Source organism: Echinops telfairi, unplaced genomic scaffold (assembly GCF_000313985.2).
Source record: "Echinops telfairi isolate 266 unplaced genomic scaffold, ASM31398v2 ScPeMD7_1;HRSCAF=3_0, whole genome shotgun sequence".
Lineage (NCBI taxonomy): Eukaryota > Metazoa > Chordata > Mammalia > Afrosoricida > Tenrecidae > Echinops > Echinops telfairi.
Genome location: NW_022103896.1, coordinates 91,073,026 through 91,091,530, shown reverse-complemented (window position 1 = coordinate 91,091,530; position 18,505 = coordinate 91,073,026). Strand labels below are relative to the sequence as shown.

Genomic DNA, 18,505 nt, shown 5'->3' with positions numbered 1-18,505 from the left:
TGTCAGTCCCATTGTTTTCTCCTCCAGATTGTTCATCCAGCCTGTCCTATCCAGACAGACCTGCAGAGACAACAACATGCACAAAAAGAAGACAGAGCAATTTTTTTTCTTTTAGTATCATATATTTCATTCCATTGTTTCCTTGCCTAGCTGATTTTTGCTGAGAAATCTGAGTTTATTCTTAGTAGTTTTTCATTGTAGGTGACTGTGATAACCCTAGCTGCTCTTAGGAAATCTGTCTATGTTCTTGGTATTGGAGAGTTTGGCTATGATATATTACAATGTTTTTCTTTTGGGGTTTTGTTTCAGGAGTCCTTGTATGATTTTCTCGAGTGTTCCCCGCCCCCTTTTTCTGGAATTCTAATGAGACTTAAATTGTTCTTTTTGATAAATCTCACATAGTTCTTTAGCTTTCTTCAGACTCCTTTTCTCTTTTTGTTGATTGTTCCTATTGTAGATTGGGATTGAGAGATAGCCCCTAAACTCATTAATTTGGCTTTCTGCTTCACAGTTTTAAGTACGGTCTTCTTTTATAGTGTTAAATAATTGTTATCTAAGTAAGTATTTCTGGTTTTTTGTTAGTTGTTTTTCACATAAGATTTCTAGTTTTTCTTTTCATTGTTTGAACTATTTCTCCATCTATGGAAAGGACCCACATATCATTCTTTAAGATTATTTTTTTGATAGTTCTAGAGCCTTTTCTTCATCAAAAAATACCTTTGGATATTGATATTGTTCACTTGTTTCTGCCTGTTTTTCTTGCTTTTTTCATGTAGACTGATAATTTTTGACATCTTCATGAAGCTGTTAGGGAAAATAGGGAGGCTGAGTCGTGGTAGTAAACTGTCAAGTGATAGAGGAGAGGAATAGAAACTTCAAAACAAATAGAGGAAGAAAGAAGAAAAGAAAAAAATGTACTACATTAAAAAATAAACAGTAAACATTTATTTTCTTTAAAAGTCTCTTTTTGTTTGGGAATCTTCCCTCACCCAGGAGTCAGTGATGTAGCTTGTGAGCGAAAGCATGGTGTGGTGGCACAAAATGGGTTGGATGCTGGAGTGGGTGTGGGGCTTATGTTGGAGAAGCTCGTGGGCCTAGAGCCAGTGGAGTAGATGTGAGCAGTATCTGGTGGCAGAGTGGTCGGCATGGTATTTGGTGGCTGCACTTAAGCCCACAGTGTCCACAAGTAGAGTTGGGTGCAGTGTCTGGGGCCAGTGCAGCAGGCATATGCATCTGCTGTGGACAGGGCAGGTGTGCTCATTGCCTGGGGTATGATTGTGGCTATGGGGTGAGCAGGTGCTTGAGGCTGCTGGGGCACTCGGTGCACATTGCCACAGGGCAAGCTGAGCATTTGGGAGAAGCTACTGGCCACCTTGTAGGCATATTTATTTTACCCTTTCCTCTCACTCCCACAGCCTTTGGGATTTGGAGGCATTGGGTTACTTAGCTATTGAGTTGTTTTCAAAGATTGCTGGCCAGCATTTTTCTTTTCTTGATTTTCACTCCTGATTGTTCTCGACTCCAGATTCTAGAGAGGGATTTACACTCTGAATGGTCATTTGGCCATATTGAACCAGAATTTGGTAAATGGTCTTTTGATCTCAAGTGGTTGATTTTTCTTTTCTTCAAATAGTTATATTGGCATATACTTTACATCATACAATTTAATCATTCAATCGTATTTAAGAAGATTTGTGCAGAACTTACCACAATCTCATTTCAGAACATTTTCTTCTTTTACTCGTTGTTAGCTCCCATTTCCCCCGTTTTTAAATTGCACACACAATTTTTTGTTGTAGTTCTACAAGGTCTTTCCCCCCTGTATATTTATTTTGTAGGAGTAAGTCACTTATGTCTTTAAAAGTTTAAACTATGTATACGTCAATATCCCCAAACCAAACCCACTGTCATCGAGTTGACTGGCTCATGCAACCTTATAGCAAATGGTAGAACTACCCCTGAGGGCTTCCTAGACTGTAACTCTTTACAGGAGCAGAAAGCCTCATCTTTGTCTTTTTCCTGTGTGGTGGATGGTGGTTTTGAACAGCTGACCATGCTCTCATAAACACTGCACCTCCAGAGCTCAATTTACTAAATAGTAAATCTGATCTTACTATGTAAAATGGCAACTTCAACCCCTACTTCAGGTTCATTACTGATGTACGTGATCTGCATGACAATCTCTGAAGTGTGCACGTTGATGAGTCATTTATGAACTCTCCTCAGGAAAAATCCCAAATATTAGAACCATGTCCACAAGCTTTCCTTATAATTCTTCTCAGAGTCTCTGTAGGTAACCTAACTGGTCCCTTTACTTTGAGGGTCTTCTTTATACCTCTATTCAAGGAAGCACAAACCTTTTGGAGGGATTATACATTGTCTTTGGTTAGTCATTCTAATCCAGTGAATGGCCACCTCTTGTTCTAGTAGTGTCTTTCTCTAGTGTCTTTAAGTCAGAGCAGTGATGTGTCTCCTGACTTGCTTTTTGGCATGAGTAGGAAGGAGCAGGAGGCAGGCAGAGGCATCCCTGCAAAGAGCTAAATTCTATTTTTTGTAACGTCTCTCTTGAACATCTCTCTTTAGAGTGTGTGCTTCCTTGCTTTTAGTTTCTGGTTACACTTGGAACATTTCATCAAATTCTTGGTGATCATCTGCATTATAGAACAGGATAGTAAAATACTGATGAGATGTTTTATGTGTTGAAGTGGACCCATTTTGCTTGCTGGGTTTTATTTATATTATGAAGGATCTGGTATGTCAGTTTTTATGGATATTATCTCCATAGTTGGATTTTTGGATTTCTTTATGGTTAATGACACATCTTGCTGATGGTCTTCTGGAGAAAGGGCCTGACAGGAGTGGGATTTCATGGTTTCATTTGTAGAATTTTACATAATCTCTAGGTTCAGCGTCAGACCGCATCTCTGATCTTTATGCCTGTTGCCCATGAAGTTCAACCCTCTAAGTGAATGAAGAAATCTACCTGCTATGGTAGGTCCAAAGGTGGTCAATTAATTGGGCTGAGGTGGAAGGAAGAAGATCTGGGCTTTGCTAGCATTTTTTAAAGTTGCCCTTATTTTCATCATCACCTGCTTCCCCTCCTTTTAGAAACCTGGTATTGCTGGTTTAGACATTGTGTTAATCTGGATTGACTAGAGAAACAAATCCAGATACACTCATGTGTATAAGAAAACTTTATATAAAAGAGCAATTATATATTAAGAAAACATCCCAGCCCGGTCTAGATCAAGTCCGTAAGTTCGGTATTAGCTCATATTTCCAATACCAGTCTATAAATTCCCCTTCAGATTCATGCAACACATGCAATAACGCCAGGTGCAGGAAGATCACAGGCCATTGGATGGAAAGTCTTGTAGAGCCATTGGCAGTGGAAGCATCTCAGTGCTGGCGTGGATCTCCACGTGACTCCTCCAGTTCCAGGGCTATGGCTCCATCAGCATAGCTTCATGTAGCTTGTCAACAGGAAGACGAAACGGAGAGATAGCCAGTCTGGCCTCCAGTGAGCTACTTATCTCTATCACGCCTTCAAATGAAGCCAGACTCTACCAGTTCACTCTTAATATCCTCAAGTTGACACCAGATTATGCAACTACCACAGACATACATCATTTTCTATTGCTTTTCATTTTCATATATTTTGATTTAGAATTAAATCAGTTTTAGTGAAGATGTAGTTCATTTTTCAGTCAGTTCTGTTTTGCATAGAGGTAATTTTTAGCACAAAAGTAGTTGGAAGAACCTTTACAATCTTGAAATTAGAAGTTTCTTGTTACAGAATCTATTCATTTCCAGAATCAATTATATTCAGTAGTTGAGGTTTTTATCACTTTAATAAGAGGAGGGGACTCCTATTCTATTTTTCCACCTTTTTTTAAAGCCCCCTCCTACTTTTCTTAGATATATTGAATTAGAATTGTGTTTTAAATTTTAGAAATACTATCCTACTAGTCATCATACTTTTTTTTGTAAGAAATAATACCAGATTAGTTCAAGGAGTTGGAGATTGAAGATATCCCAAATGTCCAACTCTTCCAAGATACTACTTTGTTCTATTTTCCTTGCACTTCTCCCTTGAGTGTATACCTGCAGGTACCTGGGCTCTGCAACATCCCATGGAAACTAAGGAAACTTTGAGACGGTGTTTCACATAGTGGTGTATGCTGTTCAGCCCAAAATCTTGAGGGTCAGGCAGAGGTGAGCTAAATGCAGGGTACAGACCCAGATGCCAAAAATGTTCAACAGCCACAGTGGGGAAAACAGAGGTCTGGTTTTATAGGGCAGAGGGTGGGTGTTAGAATCAGCATTTTATGCCCCACAAAAAATGTATTCAGTCACATCCTCTACAAGATAAAATTAAGAATTTCCCTCAAGGAAACAAAGCTTGTGGCTTGGTTCACACCATCTATTAAAGGTCTTAAAGATACCTCACCAAGGTCACAGTCCCACCCTACTCTAGTCTGGCAGCATAAGAGAAAATGCCCTCCAAAATGGGACCATAGCCACAGGAATATAAAATCCAGAACCAGAGTAAGGAACCAGGGCTCAAGGTTAATTGACCACAACTCAATACTGAACATGTTATTTTACAACTTGTTTTTCCCATGTCTTTGTTTTTGTGATGTTTCTCCCCTTATGTTGGTAACTTAAACTGTTAAGTTCATTGTATGTTTGCTTACACTTGACTTGTTATCTTTAGGAATGTGACCAACTTTTAAAAGTTTTATTGAAAAAATTCACCCATCATACAATTCAGTAGTTCAATCATATTAAAAGGAGTTACTTTATCACCATAATCAATTTTTGAACATTTTCTTCTTATGCTCATTATTAGCTCCACATCTCCCCCAGTCTCTCCTGCCATACCCCTAAGAAACCATTATTAATCCAGTTGCTATCTCTATGGATTTACATATCCTGGATTTTATATACAGAAAAACAGAAAACATCAATCGAAAAGAAAGCAGAAACTAAATGGGTCAAAAGGGAGATCAAATGATAAGGTATTCAATTTTAACCCGACTATGTATGGAACAATCCACTTTCCAGTGCACTCTGTCCGGAAGGAAGCAAGGCCATTTACATCTCTGGTCTGTGGCCAGAAGGAATTCACCAGAACCTTAATCCACGAGGGGAAACACGGCAAGTGGATTTTGGACTTTTGCTGTCATTCATAGCCTTCTGATAAAAGATTTTGTTTTTTACAGTCCTTGGATCATACAGGCTTTTGCGCTTCTTCCATGAGGGCTTAACTTACACATCACTTAGATGACTCCTTGTTTTAAGCCCCAAGATGCTATTCTTTTTAACAGCTGGAAATCATTTGATATCTTCATCACACTTTGCTGTCACATCCATATCATCAGTGATCTCTTCATGAGGCCATGTATTGAGTAGTTAGCCAATTATCTGCTGTTAAAATATAATTCGTGACATTTTGCCCATTGGTGTTTAAAGATGTGTGTGGGGTGTGTATACATACATACACACATACATATATACTAAACTTACAAAGTACATCTAGAATATATAAAGCCATCTAAACTCAGAAGAAAGACAAAACATTCACTGCTGTTGAGTTGATTCTGACTTAGTGAACCCTATAGGGCAGTGTAGAATTGCTTGTTAGGGTTTCTGAAAGTAAATCTTTAACGGAGCAGATAACTTCATCTTTCCCCCATGGAGCAGCTAGCATGCTTCTGGTTAGCAGCCGAATGCTTCACCCACCAAGTCTCATTGAAAGACAAAAAGGCCAATAGAAAAGTGGGCAGAGAGGATGAAAAAGGCAAGTTGTAGAAGAAAACAAAGTGACCAATTAAGCTTATGAAAGCATAGTCATTCTCACTAGTCATCAGTCAAATTCAATCAAATGAACATCTGATTAGCAAAATAAATAAAATTTTATATAAAACATTCTTTATATATGAGGATAAGTAAAAAATACTGCTAAAAATTATAGAACTCTACTAAAAAAACTATCAAAATATAAAGTTTCTTATTCCTGACATTTCTAGCTTTATGCACTTAAGGTGATGTTTTCATCTCTAATCCTTCTGAGAATATTTTTGTGCTTTTCAACTTACACCATGTCAAAATGTCATATTTGGCATCCTTGAGGGACTCAAATCATGTTTGTTTTACATGTTCTTTGAGCTTGGGAAACAAAAAGTGTCTGAAGGGACAAGATGAGGGCTGTCAGGTGGAGGATGTAAAGTTTCCTAACAAAATTCTTGCTATCTTTGAAGAATGAACAGGTGAGTTGTTGTGATGGAAATAAATTCCTGGCCTTTTCCCCATCAATGTACTTTCAGTTTTCTTAAAACTTCTTCCTAATAAGGTACTCTGATGATCCTAGGGGAAAATCTATCAAGATTATCCCTTTGGGACACCCTCTCTCCAAACAAAACAAAATGTGAACATATCCTTCTGAAGTGACCTCTCTGCCTTGTGTTTAACTGGTTCAGATGATCCCTTCAGATGCCACTGTTTTACTTGGATTTTTTTTAAGACATCATACTGACACTGAAGTAAAGTGTATCACTGACAGAACTTAATTGCATCCATTCACTGATCAGAGACACATGTTTACACACATTTTGTTTGGAATAAGCCCTTGCATATATGAACTGGAACCCTAGTAATATTTTGTTTTAGTTTTCTCTTGTGAATCAAGATGATCCCTTAAGTATTGGGCTGCGATCTCCAAAGTCAGCACTTCAAAACCACCAACTGCTCCAAGAGAGACAGGGCATTCCACTTCTGTAAACAGTTACAGTCTTGGAAACTTAAACAGGGGCAGTTCTACCCTCTCTTGGATAGTATATGAACCGGCATGGACTCAATGACCATGAATTTTGATTTGGTTTATTGTGAATTAAGCGACATTTTATAGAACAGGTGATTTATCTTGTTAAGGTGCAAAGGCCATATCTGAAGTTTTCTGGCTTCTCTATTGCTACAAGGCAAAGGTCAGACATGCCTCCACTCTCCCTCCTTCTTCACCCCACTCTAACTCCTCTTAACTGTTCCTGTGCTCAGTAAATCATTGTAATGGCTACACAGAACTCACAGCCATTGATACTAGAATTTATAATATATCTTTAAGAGATTATGGCCAAGAGAGGCATGTTATTTGACTACATCTCACTTTTATTCATCCATTTTATACATACCCTCTTTCAACATTACAGGCCTCTTAGTATACTATCACTTACTCCGCTTTTCCCTTGGGTTTCTTTGGTCAGCTTAAAGCCCAGACTGTACTTTGGTGTAGGTTCTCAAACAGGCAGGTGATACCAGTTTGAATCCTGGGCCCATGACAGAATACTCAATCTCTGTCTTGCTAATTGTCTCCCCTAACATACTCCCACCTAATTCTGTACCTCCTGAGTCCACCTGTCCATCCTGGAGCTCCAGGGAAGTTCTGATTCAGTCTAGTCTCCAAGAGTTCTAGCTAGGTGTTGGGAACCAAGGTTACAGCCAACCTTAATCTCCCCTTTCACTGGAATGCAGTTAGTAAGTAGGTTGGGACCTTCTTGCTCCAGTGTATAAAGGCCTGTGAATCTTCCTTCTCAAGTTTAGGCTCAACCTTCCCCCAATTATGTTGAGTGAGAATTATTCTTATCTTCCTCGGTGTTAACTAGGGGCAGGTGAGAAGCAAGGGGGCTTGGGGGGTGGGTGGGGTGGGTGTTGTCCTGCCAGGCAGTACAGAATCTTCAGCCTTTGCAAAGATGTTTTATGTCAGTTCCTCCCTTAGAGACACCTAAATGTAATTAGCAGAAATTTTCTTTCCTCAGGGAAGGTCCTCAAATCACGCTGCTGAAGCTCATTCAATTTTTTTGAAAGTTCTTTACAGAGGGTTTCACAGAGGCTCCCTATTATTGGATGTCCCTCCATCCATTCATGTGTTGATGATGAACATTTTGGTTGTTCTACCCCTTTGGCTTTTTGAGTAGTGCTACATGAACATTGGTGTGCATGTTTCTATTTGAGACCATGATTTAAATTCGTTTGGGTGTATACCTGGGAGTAGAACTTCGGACTTGTGTGGTAATTTTGTGTTTTAAGGTTTTGAGAAACTGCCAAAATGTTTCTCTCAAAGGCAGTACCATTTTACATTCCCATCCTATGTTTTTATACCTGTACTGCATTGTTTTGATTATTGAATCTTATAGTGTGCTTTGAAACCAGGGAGTGTTAGTTCTTTTTTTCTGCATTGTGTTAGCTATCTGGAGCCCTTTACAATATCATAAGAACTTGAGGATTGGCTATTCTATTTCTGCATAAGACTGTTGGAATTTTGAATAGGATTGTTGAATCTGTAGCTTGCTTTGGGTTATATGGATATCTTAACAATATTAAGTCTTCTTGGGGATTTTCCCCCCTCTACATCCAGAATTATGTCATCTGTTAATAAAGATAGTCTTACTACTTCCTTTTCAATTTAAATGCCTGTTGTTTCTCTTTCTTGCTTAATTGCTTTGGGTAAGACTATCCTCCCTCCTCCTCACAATTCAGTGTTAAATATTAGTGATGAAAGCAGATACCCTAGACTTGTTCCTGACTAGGGTGGGGTGGAAGAGTGGTTTCAGTCCTGTTTGAGTATATTGTTAGCTTTGGGTTTTCATACATGCTCTTTATCATGTTGAAGAATTGCTCTTGTAATCCTAGTTGCTGATTAACAGCTTATTTAATGCTTTCTATAATAGCTTTTTGAAAATTTTCCTTAATTCTACAATAATTTTATTCTGTTTTCATTGACTATACTTATTTCTCTTATAGGACATGCTGGTGTGTCTGCCAACATGATGAAGAAAAGGACTTCCCACAAGTAAGCAATTCTGAAATAAGTTTTTAGATTTCATATTGTAATTGTTGTATTGTGACCTTTTATTACCAAGGCTACGAGATTCACTTGTATGAGGCCTTGGTTCAAAGGAGATGGGGCTTCAAATAGCGTTGGTGCCCATTGAGTAGTTATTTCTATCTATTCTCATTTTTTACTAGATTTAAGTGGGCCTTGATCTGTTTTCCAAGGAGCTCTGAGACCTGTTGGGTGGGCACTGGACTGCTAACTTGGCATGGTCAGCAGTTCAAATCCACCAACGACGGGAGAACCCACCTGCATGGGAGAACGGTGGGGCTATTTGTTGTCATAAAGATTTACAAAGCCTCAGAAAACCTATGTAGGGTTGCTTTGAGTTGGAACTGACTCAGTGGCATGAGGATTTTTGTTTTTCAATGATCTGTTATTCAGCCTTTAAAAGCCTCTGAGTCTGGATCCCCTGCTCCCCCTTCTAGCTTAATGGACTCTGGGTGTAACAGAAGGAGATAACAGCTGGAGAGGCTAGGGCACATATTGTAATACCCCTCTTACATTCCTTGAAGAAGTTACATATTAGTGATGTGATGCTGTGCAGCAGCCCTTATAAGCTGTGTTTCATAATAAGATTCAAGAGGGCACCAGCCATGCAGAGAGAGCCTGTGTGTCACTCACTGCTTTATAATATTTTAAAAAAGTATATGCATGCATGTGTAAGAGTCAACTGAATGGCCGTGTATCTTAATTGATAAATGTGTTTAAATCTTAAGAATATAAAAGTGACTTTTTTCTACCGCAATTTTTGTTTTTTTTTGGTTGGTGGGGTAACATTTCATCCAAAAAGAGAATCTATCTTAAATGAATACCAACTTTTACTGTATTTACCAAGTAAGGACTGTACTTCACTCTTTACACTAACTCCTCAGGCTCTGATTATAGCATTTATTTCCAAATTATTAGCTTTTTGAAAGTCTTATTCTTAAGTTATCAAACACTAGTAGTTGAAATATTAAGAGAGTCCTCTTGGCATCCAAGAAAGTCCTGGTGAATTTAAATATAATTAAAAATCAAACCCACTGCCATCACATTGACTCTGATTCATAGCAACCTTATAGGACAGAGTAGAATTGCATCTTTGGGGTTCTGAGACTTTGAATCTTGGTGGAAGCAGATATTCGCAACTTTCTTCCATGAAGCAACTGGTGGGTTTGTACTAGTGACCTTGTGATTAACAGCTCAATTTGTAACCCACTATGCCACCCAGAGTTCCTTACCAACAAATAATTGGTAACTATCAAATATGTCTACAATTTCACTGAATACGTAGATGTAATTCAAATATTTATGATACTCAGCTTAAGAAATTACTTGGAAAGTAAAATGTGAGGGTAAAATAAATATGTACTTGTATTCTTGAAATTAAAACCAAATGTTTTTGTTCATTTACCTATCACTTTTGTAGTTTTACCTTACCAGTGAAATAGCTGGTAATTTATTTAATATGAGTAGGCTTCAAGTTTTGGGGACAAAAACTTAATGTTGCAGCTCCATTTTTCCATGAACTTATGAAGCCTCCTTGCAAATCTCTACCACACAACAAAGAACATCCTACCCCAAATGGTAGATTTCCTTTAGTCGCAGTAATGAAGAAATCTACATACACGCCACAGATAGTACAGAATGATCAATGCTCATAGAAGGCAAAAAAGGCACGTTAAACATGAATTTTGCAAGACAAAAACTTACTCATAATAAGTTTTTACAAATAGCCAAAATAAAGGACAGGAATGTTCATGATTGCCCTTTTTTCCCCCATCGTATACTGAGGGGGCCTTAAAAACAGTAAAAAAATGGAATTAAAAGATAATGACATTTCCCACAAACCTTGCAACTACCTTGTATTTCCAAGCAGCTGTCAATTCAAAAGTACATGGGTTTGAACATCACACCTTATTTTCATACATTTTATGCAAGTGGCCATGTGCTTTGACCTAAGCAGTACTTTTATTAATTCATTAATTTGATAGACTAGCTATAGTTTATCCTAAAATAGAGTATTAAAATTTTCTGACATTCATATGTGCACAATTAACAGTGTCTAGGTATGTAACAAAATTAAGTAGTTGAAACCTTTTAAATACTAGTTTTCTGCATTTCCTTATTTTTTACATTCTCACTACAAATCTGAAGATGAATAAAACAATAAGACTTAAGCAAACGTTTCCACATATATAAATGATTATTAATTTTGTCTTTCAAATAGAGTACGCAGGCATGGGTGGATGCATTGAGCTTATAAGAAGAGTCAGTGTGGTTGAGAGGCAGCCTGTGTTAGCAGGCTGTTTGGAACCTAACTGAGAATCCTCATCAGGCCTTCCTTCACAGCAATTTAAGGAAGCATGTTAGGCAAGTTAATCTTCCTGAGTAGAGATTTCACATTTCTAAAATAATGAGGCTGGGCTATAGCAATGGAGGTTTATGTATAAATGAAATTGTTATGGAAACCAACTATAGGGAGGTGGGGTGCCAGAAACCCAAACACCAGGAAAGTAGTTTCCCTTTAGCCTTTCCTGCTTCCTGCTACGACTCTTAAGGGAGTTCAAAGGATCGTGAAAAGCTCCTCAGCTGACCCTGGTCTCAATGGCATCAGGACTACTGCATTTAAACTCTGGCCAAGCTTCCTAACCTACTCTCACTGAGTAGGTTATAACCATGATGCCTTTTGAAGACACAGTAGAATTGCCCTTTTGAGTTTCTAACTGTCAGTCTTTACTGGTGCAGACAACCTCATTGTTCTACGGAGTGATTGGTTGGTGTGAACCACTGACTGTGCAGTTAGCAGCTCAACACGTAACCCCTAAGACACCAGGGATCCTTTCAAGCATTTTGTGTACAGTATGCTGAGAAATTAACTTGCAAATGTTTTAATTGCTTGGCAAAAAAAAAAAAAAAGAATGAAAACTTAGGGTAGATCCCTTGGATGGGAGACATGTTCTTCTAGAACCATTATCCTTAGATGAGACATAGGATCAATCTTTTTAGGTTATATTACTTTAAGTGATTGGCTCATTTAAATTATTTATTTGTAATGGTCTGACTAACATTAGAACAGTGCCTCTACCACACAGTAAGCATATAGCTGTTTTTTGTTTTTCTAAGTAAAAACAGATTTTTGCTTTCTGTGGTTCAGACACCATGCTGTGGATCAGACACAAACCTTTCTGGGATTTTCGTGAAGTGTTTTGAAGGGCGGAATGTATATCAGCTTGTTTCTCACTGACTTATATTTAGAAAATGGTTGAGGGCCTGCCTACTAAACACCAAATAGATGTGTCATCTCATGGGATGCTTTTCTCTCTTCTTGTTCCTCAACATGGGAAGCATTCACGTGGCAGAAGCATGATAGTAAGTGAAAGTAAGTTTTTTTGAGTGAAAGTAAAGTTTTTTATATTATGCTTTCACAGACAAGAATACATCATCTCCAGAGAGAGTGGGATGGAGCTGGGGTGGGACCAGAAAGACCATGTGAGGCTCTGCCTTCACCTTATTATATAACCTCTCTCCCTGATTGGTCTCCTCCCATATCTACTCGTAGGGCATGGTTTTCTGTTTTGATGGGCTTTTAGTGGATGTGCTCAAGTGTGCTTGTCCTGTGTAACATGTAACTGGTATACCCAGGTTTTTAGTAGACATGCATAAGTGTGCATGTGATGTAACTGGCCCTTTAAGCCTGTCTTCTTTCCATAGCCTTCTAGTGGGTGCTTGATCTCTTAGGAAGGACCCTTTTCTTTGTGGGCTTGGCTAGCTATCCTTGCAGATTGATTAGCCCCTAAGGGTCCTGCTTATCAGATGCAGTTCCAGGGTTTTTCCCCCTGTCATTTTCTAAGACAAATATTGTTCACTGACAGTATCATTGTAAGTATCATCGCCTCCATCACACCACCACCTGGAAGAATCGCAATTTAGTTTACATGAAACCCTATGAAGTAGTTATCTGGAGCCCTTTTTACAGATGAGGAATTGGTTAATGTACAGAAAGATTAAGTGGTTAAAGAGAGTAACTTGCCCATGGTCATAACAACTAATAGATTATTGAGGCTGGGATCCAAAAACATGATAGTCTGATTCTAGAATCCATGGTATTAATTATCATAATATAGTCACTGAAATGCATGTTTTGTTCATAACTAAAAATTAATGACTTTAGTTATAAACTTGCAAATTGGGAAACTGTTAGAGCATACATCTAAATGTAGTCATGGTGTTGAAATCATAAATTTGTCAAAACAAATAATACTTTTAAGCCAGTTTGCAATAATCTGTTGTAAACATAAGTCAACATGGATAGTGCTCTGAAAATTCCTGAAGGCATTTAATTACCATTTACAGGGTTGGAATTCTTGCCTGGAGTGCCTGGTGCTTTAGGGGAGAGTAAGAAAACATACTAATTTTGATGGAAAAAATCACTTTTTTCCATCCTGTTTTTAATCTTTTCACTGTAAAGTAGGAAATGATAGAGTTGGTCATATGACTTTTATTAAGCAATTTTTAGTTGCTGGTTTGCATCTTGTAAAAAAAAAGTTGTTACTTTGATTTAACAAGTTTTTTTCTTCTTCTAAAATCCACTAAAGAAGTAGTGAACTCTTTCCATATATCAAAGTACCAAATAGACTAGGAAAGAAAGTAATTAATTCATTTATACAAAATAATTGGTGATGGATTTCTAAGGCGCCCTGGTGGCGTAGTGTATTATGCAATGGATTGTTGACCACAGAGTCAGTAGTTCAAATTCATCAGTCACACCATGGGAGAAAGATAGGATTTTCTGCTCCTGTAAAGATACATAGCCTCAGAAACCCACAAGGGCAGTTCTACCTTGCCTTGATTTTTATGATTGCTATGAATCAGATTTAACTTGATGGCAGGAGGTGTTTTTTTGGTTTTAGTTTGATAGAATTGTGGTAGTTAAAAATTTAACGAATATGGTATCTTTATATATTAACTGTTAAAATAAGATGTTTAAATACTGGTGAGGAGTAACAGCCATTTTAAGCCATAAAGGCCATTCCAACCAGACATTTTTTGGATGATTGCAAAATAATTTAGAATGGTACTCTTCAGAATTTATTTAAATGTATCCACACTCCCTATCCCCTCCAGCCTTGTCATACCTTTTAAGGAGGAAAAGTAGATGGAAATTAGTGTTTGATCTAAGTCAATGTGTAGCCCATGAGTTAGTCATCTGGAAACATGTTGGAAATTCTTTCGTCCTTTGTCTGAGCTGTGGAACCAGAATTTCTGAGACTGGGGCTTGGCGGATAGCTTATGCATGTTAAAATTTGAGAAACTCAAGCCCAAATCACTTCTGGAAGAGATAGCATAGGGAACTGGGTGAAGAACTTAATCATGTTGTGTATAAATTAATACACAAAATTCTAGCAATGAAAAATAGTAGTTATTACTCAAAAAGCTATTGTTACTCATGATTGCAGATAATCACTTCATCTGTAATGATGCTAAATAAATATCTTCTAAACATTCTAGTTTTCTTTTTGAACCATTTTGGGTGGAGGCACTGGCTTCTGAAGATGAGTAACAAGTATAGATTTATCTTATTTCATTATCTTAATTATTTGAATCATGGCATGACAACCAGTTGCAAATAAAAGAACTCAAGAATTCCTGGTTGAGTGAAGTGTATTTGCATTAGTTTTGCAATGTGAAGAGATGTTACAAACTGCTGTATAATGGTAGTTAGATTCTTTACCAATAAAATAGATGGAAGGGCCTTTCAGAAAGCACATATATAGGGAAAGTTACCACTTTAAATCAATAAACTATTACATAAACTATATAACTAATTTAAAAGTTAGTAAGCTTATTAACCTTTTATTTTTATATTTTAGCATTAATTAAAATTTGTGGCTGAGCTCACTGCAAAATGAAATACTAAGTCAATGTTGAAAAACGTGAAAACATGTAAACACAAAGAAACAAAATTATTTCTGCTGCCATCACCCAAAGATTGTAACTTAATAATTTAATGTATGCTTTTAAAATCATTTTAAACACATCTGTATGGATAATTATACACACCAATTTTTTCCGTAGGTTTATTTTAAAATTTGTGGGTTTTAGAATTTTAAAAGTTATTTCCATAAATTTAATGGTAATTTTCATCATATAGAGATACTGTTAATTATTGAGTCACTGAAATTTTCAATTTCCTTTGTTATGACAGTGTTGAGAATGTTACTGCAACTTTGTGTGTACTCATTGTTTCCTCTTTTGATCATTGTTGCACATGGAACCAGTGGGACAGTGGAGTCTTCAAATGCAAGGCTTTGGGTCCATATTACCAACGTGTTCTCTAGGACAGTTGTATCTGTGAGCAGACAGAAAATGATACTTCATCACAATTTGCTTTAAATCAGCATCATTTATACTTTGGTTTCTTTTGAAATAAATGGTCATCCTACCAGCACACAAGGGCAGTGAGAAACTTTTGGAAAATCTAAAGTAGATAGGGGAACAAGGACTGGGTTGAGGGGCTCTCTCTCTCACAGATGAAAAGGCCTCCAAAATGTGACTGTCAAAGTAGACACAAAGAATACTGTTGAGAGCGAGCGAGCAAGTGCTAGAGCAGGGGTGCTCACACTTTTTGAGCATGCGAGCTACTTATAAAATGATCAAGTCAAAATTATCTACCAACTACAAAAATGCAGCACATTTATTTATTTTTTATTTATTTAGGTATTTATTACATTTATTCATAAATGCATTGAGAATTCTTTATATTTACAATGTATGTTTATGTACCTTGCATAACCGCATGAGTCCATATTGCACAACACAACACAATTAACTGTGTACATTTTTTCTCATTACCTGAGTTGACTCTGATGGCTTGCACTGAATGGAATGAGCCAGGGGTGCATATTCCAGACACAGCCTCAAGAACACTTCCAAATGATCATCAGACGCGGTGCAACGGTACTTGGACTTAATGATCTCTATGTGGGAAAAGGCTGGCTCACATAAATAAGTAGAGCCGAATAATGCAGTCAAGGAGGTAGCACATTTTCTCATGTTTGGGTATTTTCCCTCTTTGAGTAAATTCCAGAACTGTTCATGCACTCTGGACTTCAGTTGAATGTCGGCTTGTAGTGTCAAAATTTCCCGTTTTGTATGAAAGTGGTGTTTTTGTCTTACTTGGTCCAGCTCCCCACTCATTTTAATACCTTTCTTACATTTAAGAGAAAAAAAACAAGTCTAAAAATTGGCGATAACTTAGCTTGTCAGTTTTGCTGCGCTGTATATCAGTTAAGTGACAGGATTGATGATAGGCTTTCGTCTATTTTTTTTAATGCCACGCGATCTACCCACACTACATTTGTGATTGACTAGTAGACCACAATCGACGTATTGAGCACCCCTGTGCTAGAGAATAGAATGGCTGCGTTTGGAAAGAGTGAAGATATGTGCTGCATTAGTTAGAGCTGAGGTTGAAATTAAGATACTTAGCTTGTCTTGCCTTGACTTAATGTTACTCTTCCTTAGTAGTAGTGTACAACAACCCTCGGTCATGGCTTCTGTAATCAGACCATATGTTGATTATTGCTAAGAGACCGGGGACTTCCACTTGAGCGGAAGAAATAAGTTGTTGCTACAAATGGCACTTAATCTTGACTTGTATCTGCAGATGTAAACACCCAGAAACACCAAACATCCAAGGAAAACTGACAGCTTGAAAACCACTAAATATTACAAAGAACCAACCAGGGACCACCAAATATGTTTAGAACACCAACATTCAGAAAGACCCTGGGTTCAATGCAAAGAGGTAATAGAAGAATAGGGGATGAGGGGGAATTAAAAGAAATGATCACTTCTTGGGAATTAATGTTATATAAATGTGGAAGGGTTTTACCTAATTTTTTTTTAATTTGAGGTTTTGGTAAGACAAAAATTATATGAGGGAAGGAGTTGACCTTAATGGATAGCTCTTTTCATCTAATAGCTTAAAAAAGCGAAAGATAAAGAATATATATAGAAGGTAAATTTTCACAATTATCTTTAGATAGATCAGCTACTAGTGAGAGATAATTTATAATTTGTTTTGAGTCATGGTGGCATTTTAGAACTCCAAGGAAAATTCTAATAAAGAACTACAAGGTAAAGATTATCCTCAAAGAAATAGGGGTCAGTTTGGAATCTGGATCATATAAGAAAGTGACTATGTTTTTCCCCTTAAGTACTGAGGGGAGAATGATTTTTAAACTTGTATAACTAGCCAGCTCAGGCATGAAGAAAATATATTTTGAGGCTTTCAGAAATTCACAAATTTCACATTTCTGATTCCCCATAATGGTAGCTGCAACAGTGGGCTCCTGCACAGCAAAGATTGTGAGGGCGCTTTGTTTTGTAGTGTGTAGTGTTGCTATGGAACCAATCCAAGGACACCTGATGATACTTAACAACATCTGAGAAAACCACCAGAGGATGCATAGAGAAAGACAAACTGTATATAAGTTTAAAGAAAACAAACAAAATCCCCCAAATCTTCTTTATTGTTAGTGTTTTTGTTGTTTGCTTGTTTTTATTTTTGTTTTTAAATTATTTTTAAGAAAGTAGCAAAATGAACAATTACACTTTGGAGCAAAAGCTTAAATTTCAACAAGCACAATGGGATTGGACAGGTAAGGTTATTAAAAATGTATGAAGATAGTTTTCTTGCTTCCTTAACCTTTCCTTTTATCTTGCTAAGAGTTTTTTGTTCTTGAGGCAAGAAAAGTATGGATTAATTGTAGATTTCATTAAAAAAAAAAAAGAACTTTAAATGTGTTTCTTTAGAAAGTTAATGGTAGTGCTAGAAAACTACAAATAAAATACAGCTTCACTAAAAGTTCGTTTATTTGTTACAGAGAAACTCCATTCTGACTTTACAGGTAAAAAAGGAAGAAGGAATGGAAACATAAAAGGCATAGCAATCATAAAACAAAAAATTGCTGTTAGCAGAATTAGTTTCTTGTTGTTAGCAAGAGAAAAATTTGATTTGGTTAGACATAGAGGGAAGGCTGGAGAGTTGTATTAAAAGCTTCCAGGAGGAAGGAAGCTGCATCTAGTACTGCAGACATGTCTGTTGGCTTTTTCTCACCATGTATGCATTCTGCAGCTTTTCAAGGGTTTCTGCTAGATATATTCTTACAACTTTTTAGTCTAGGCATAATTTGTTACCTTTAGATGGCATTGATTGCAAGGAGTTCTGGGGAATGTACCGTATATACTCATTTATAAGCTGAGTTTTCCAGCACATTTTTAATGCAGTTTTTGTGGTAAAATTAGGTGCCTCGGCTGATATTCAGGCTGACTTATACTCGAGTATATATGGTAGTCCTTTCTAGGAACTTCAGGCCAATAATACTCTGTTCCTACTAGATGACTTCAGGGCATCTAGGGATTTTATAGTCCTGAGGACAAGAGGTAATCCACCCGATGGTGCTAGTTCTGTTTAAAATACTTTGAAGCGAGAAGGCCTATCAGAAAGTCTCATCCAGGCCTCTACTTTTGCTTCCCTGTTCATTCTCATTATAAAAACCAAAACTAAATCCACTGCCATAATGTCAATGCTGACTCATAGTGACGCCGTAAGACAGGGTAAAACTG

At 37.3% G+C, this 18,505-nt stretch overlaps 1 protein-coding gene across 8 annotated transcripts in view; it reads left to right on the top strand.

Annotated features, from left to right (window-relative positions):
- SPIN1 (spindlin 1) overlaps positions 1 to 18,505 on the top strand; it is a 94,545-nt gene that overhangs the window by 57,402 nt on the left and 18,638 nt on the right. For 7 of the 8 annotated variants that reach the window (XM_045299426.1, XM_004697584.3, XM_045299267.1 and 4 more), the window contains one exon: positions 8,800 to 8,848. In XM_045299426.1, coding sequence (XP_045155361.1) covers positions 8,823 to 8,848 — 26 coding nt within the window. In that variant the 5' untranslated portion in view covers positions 8,800 to 8,822. Of the gene's footprint in view, positions 1 to 8,799; positions 8,849 to 17,509; positions 17,539 to 18,505 lie in introns of those variants that run through there. The other variant, XM_045299505.1, reaches the window with a different exon arrangement.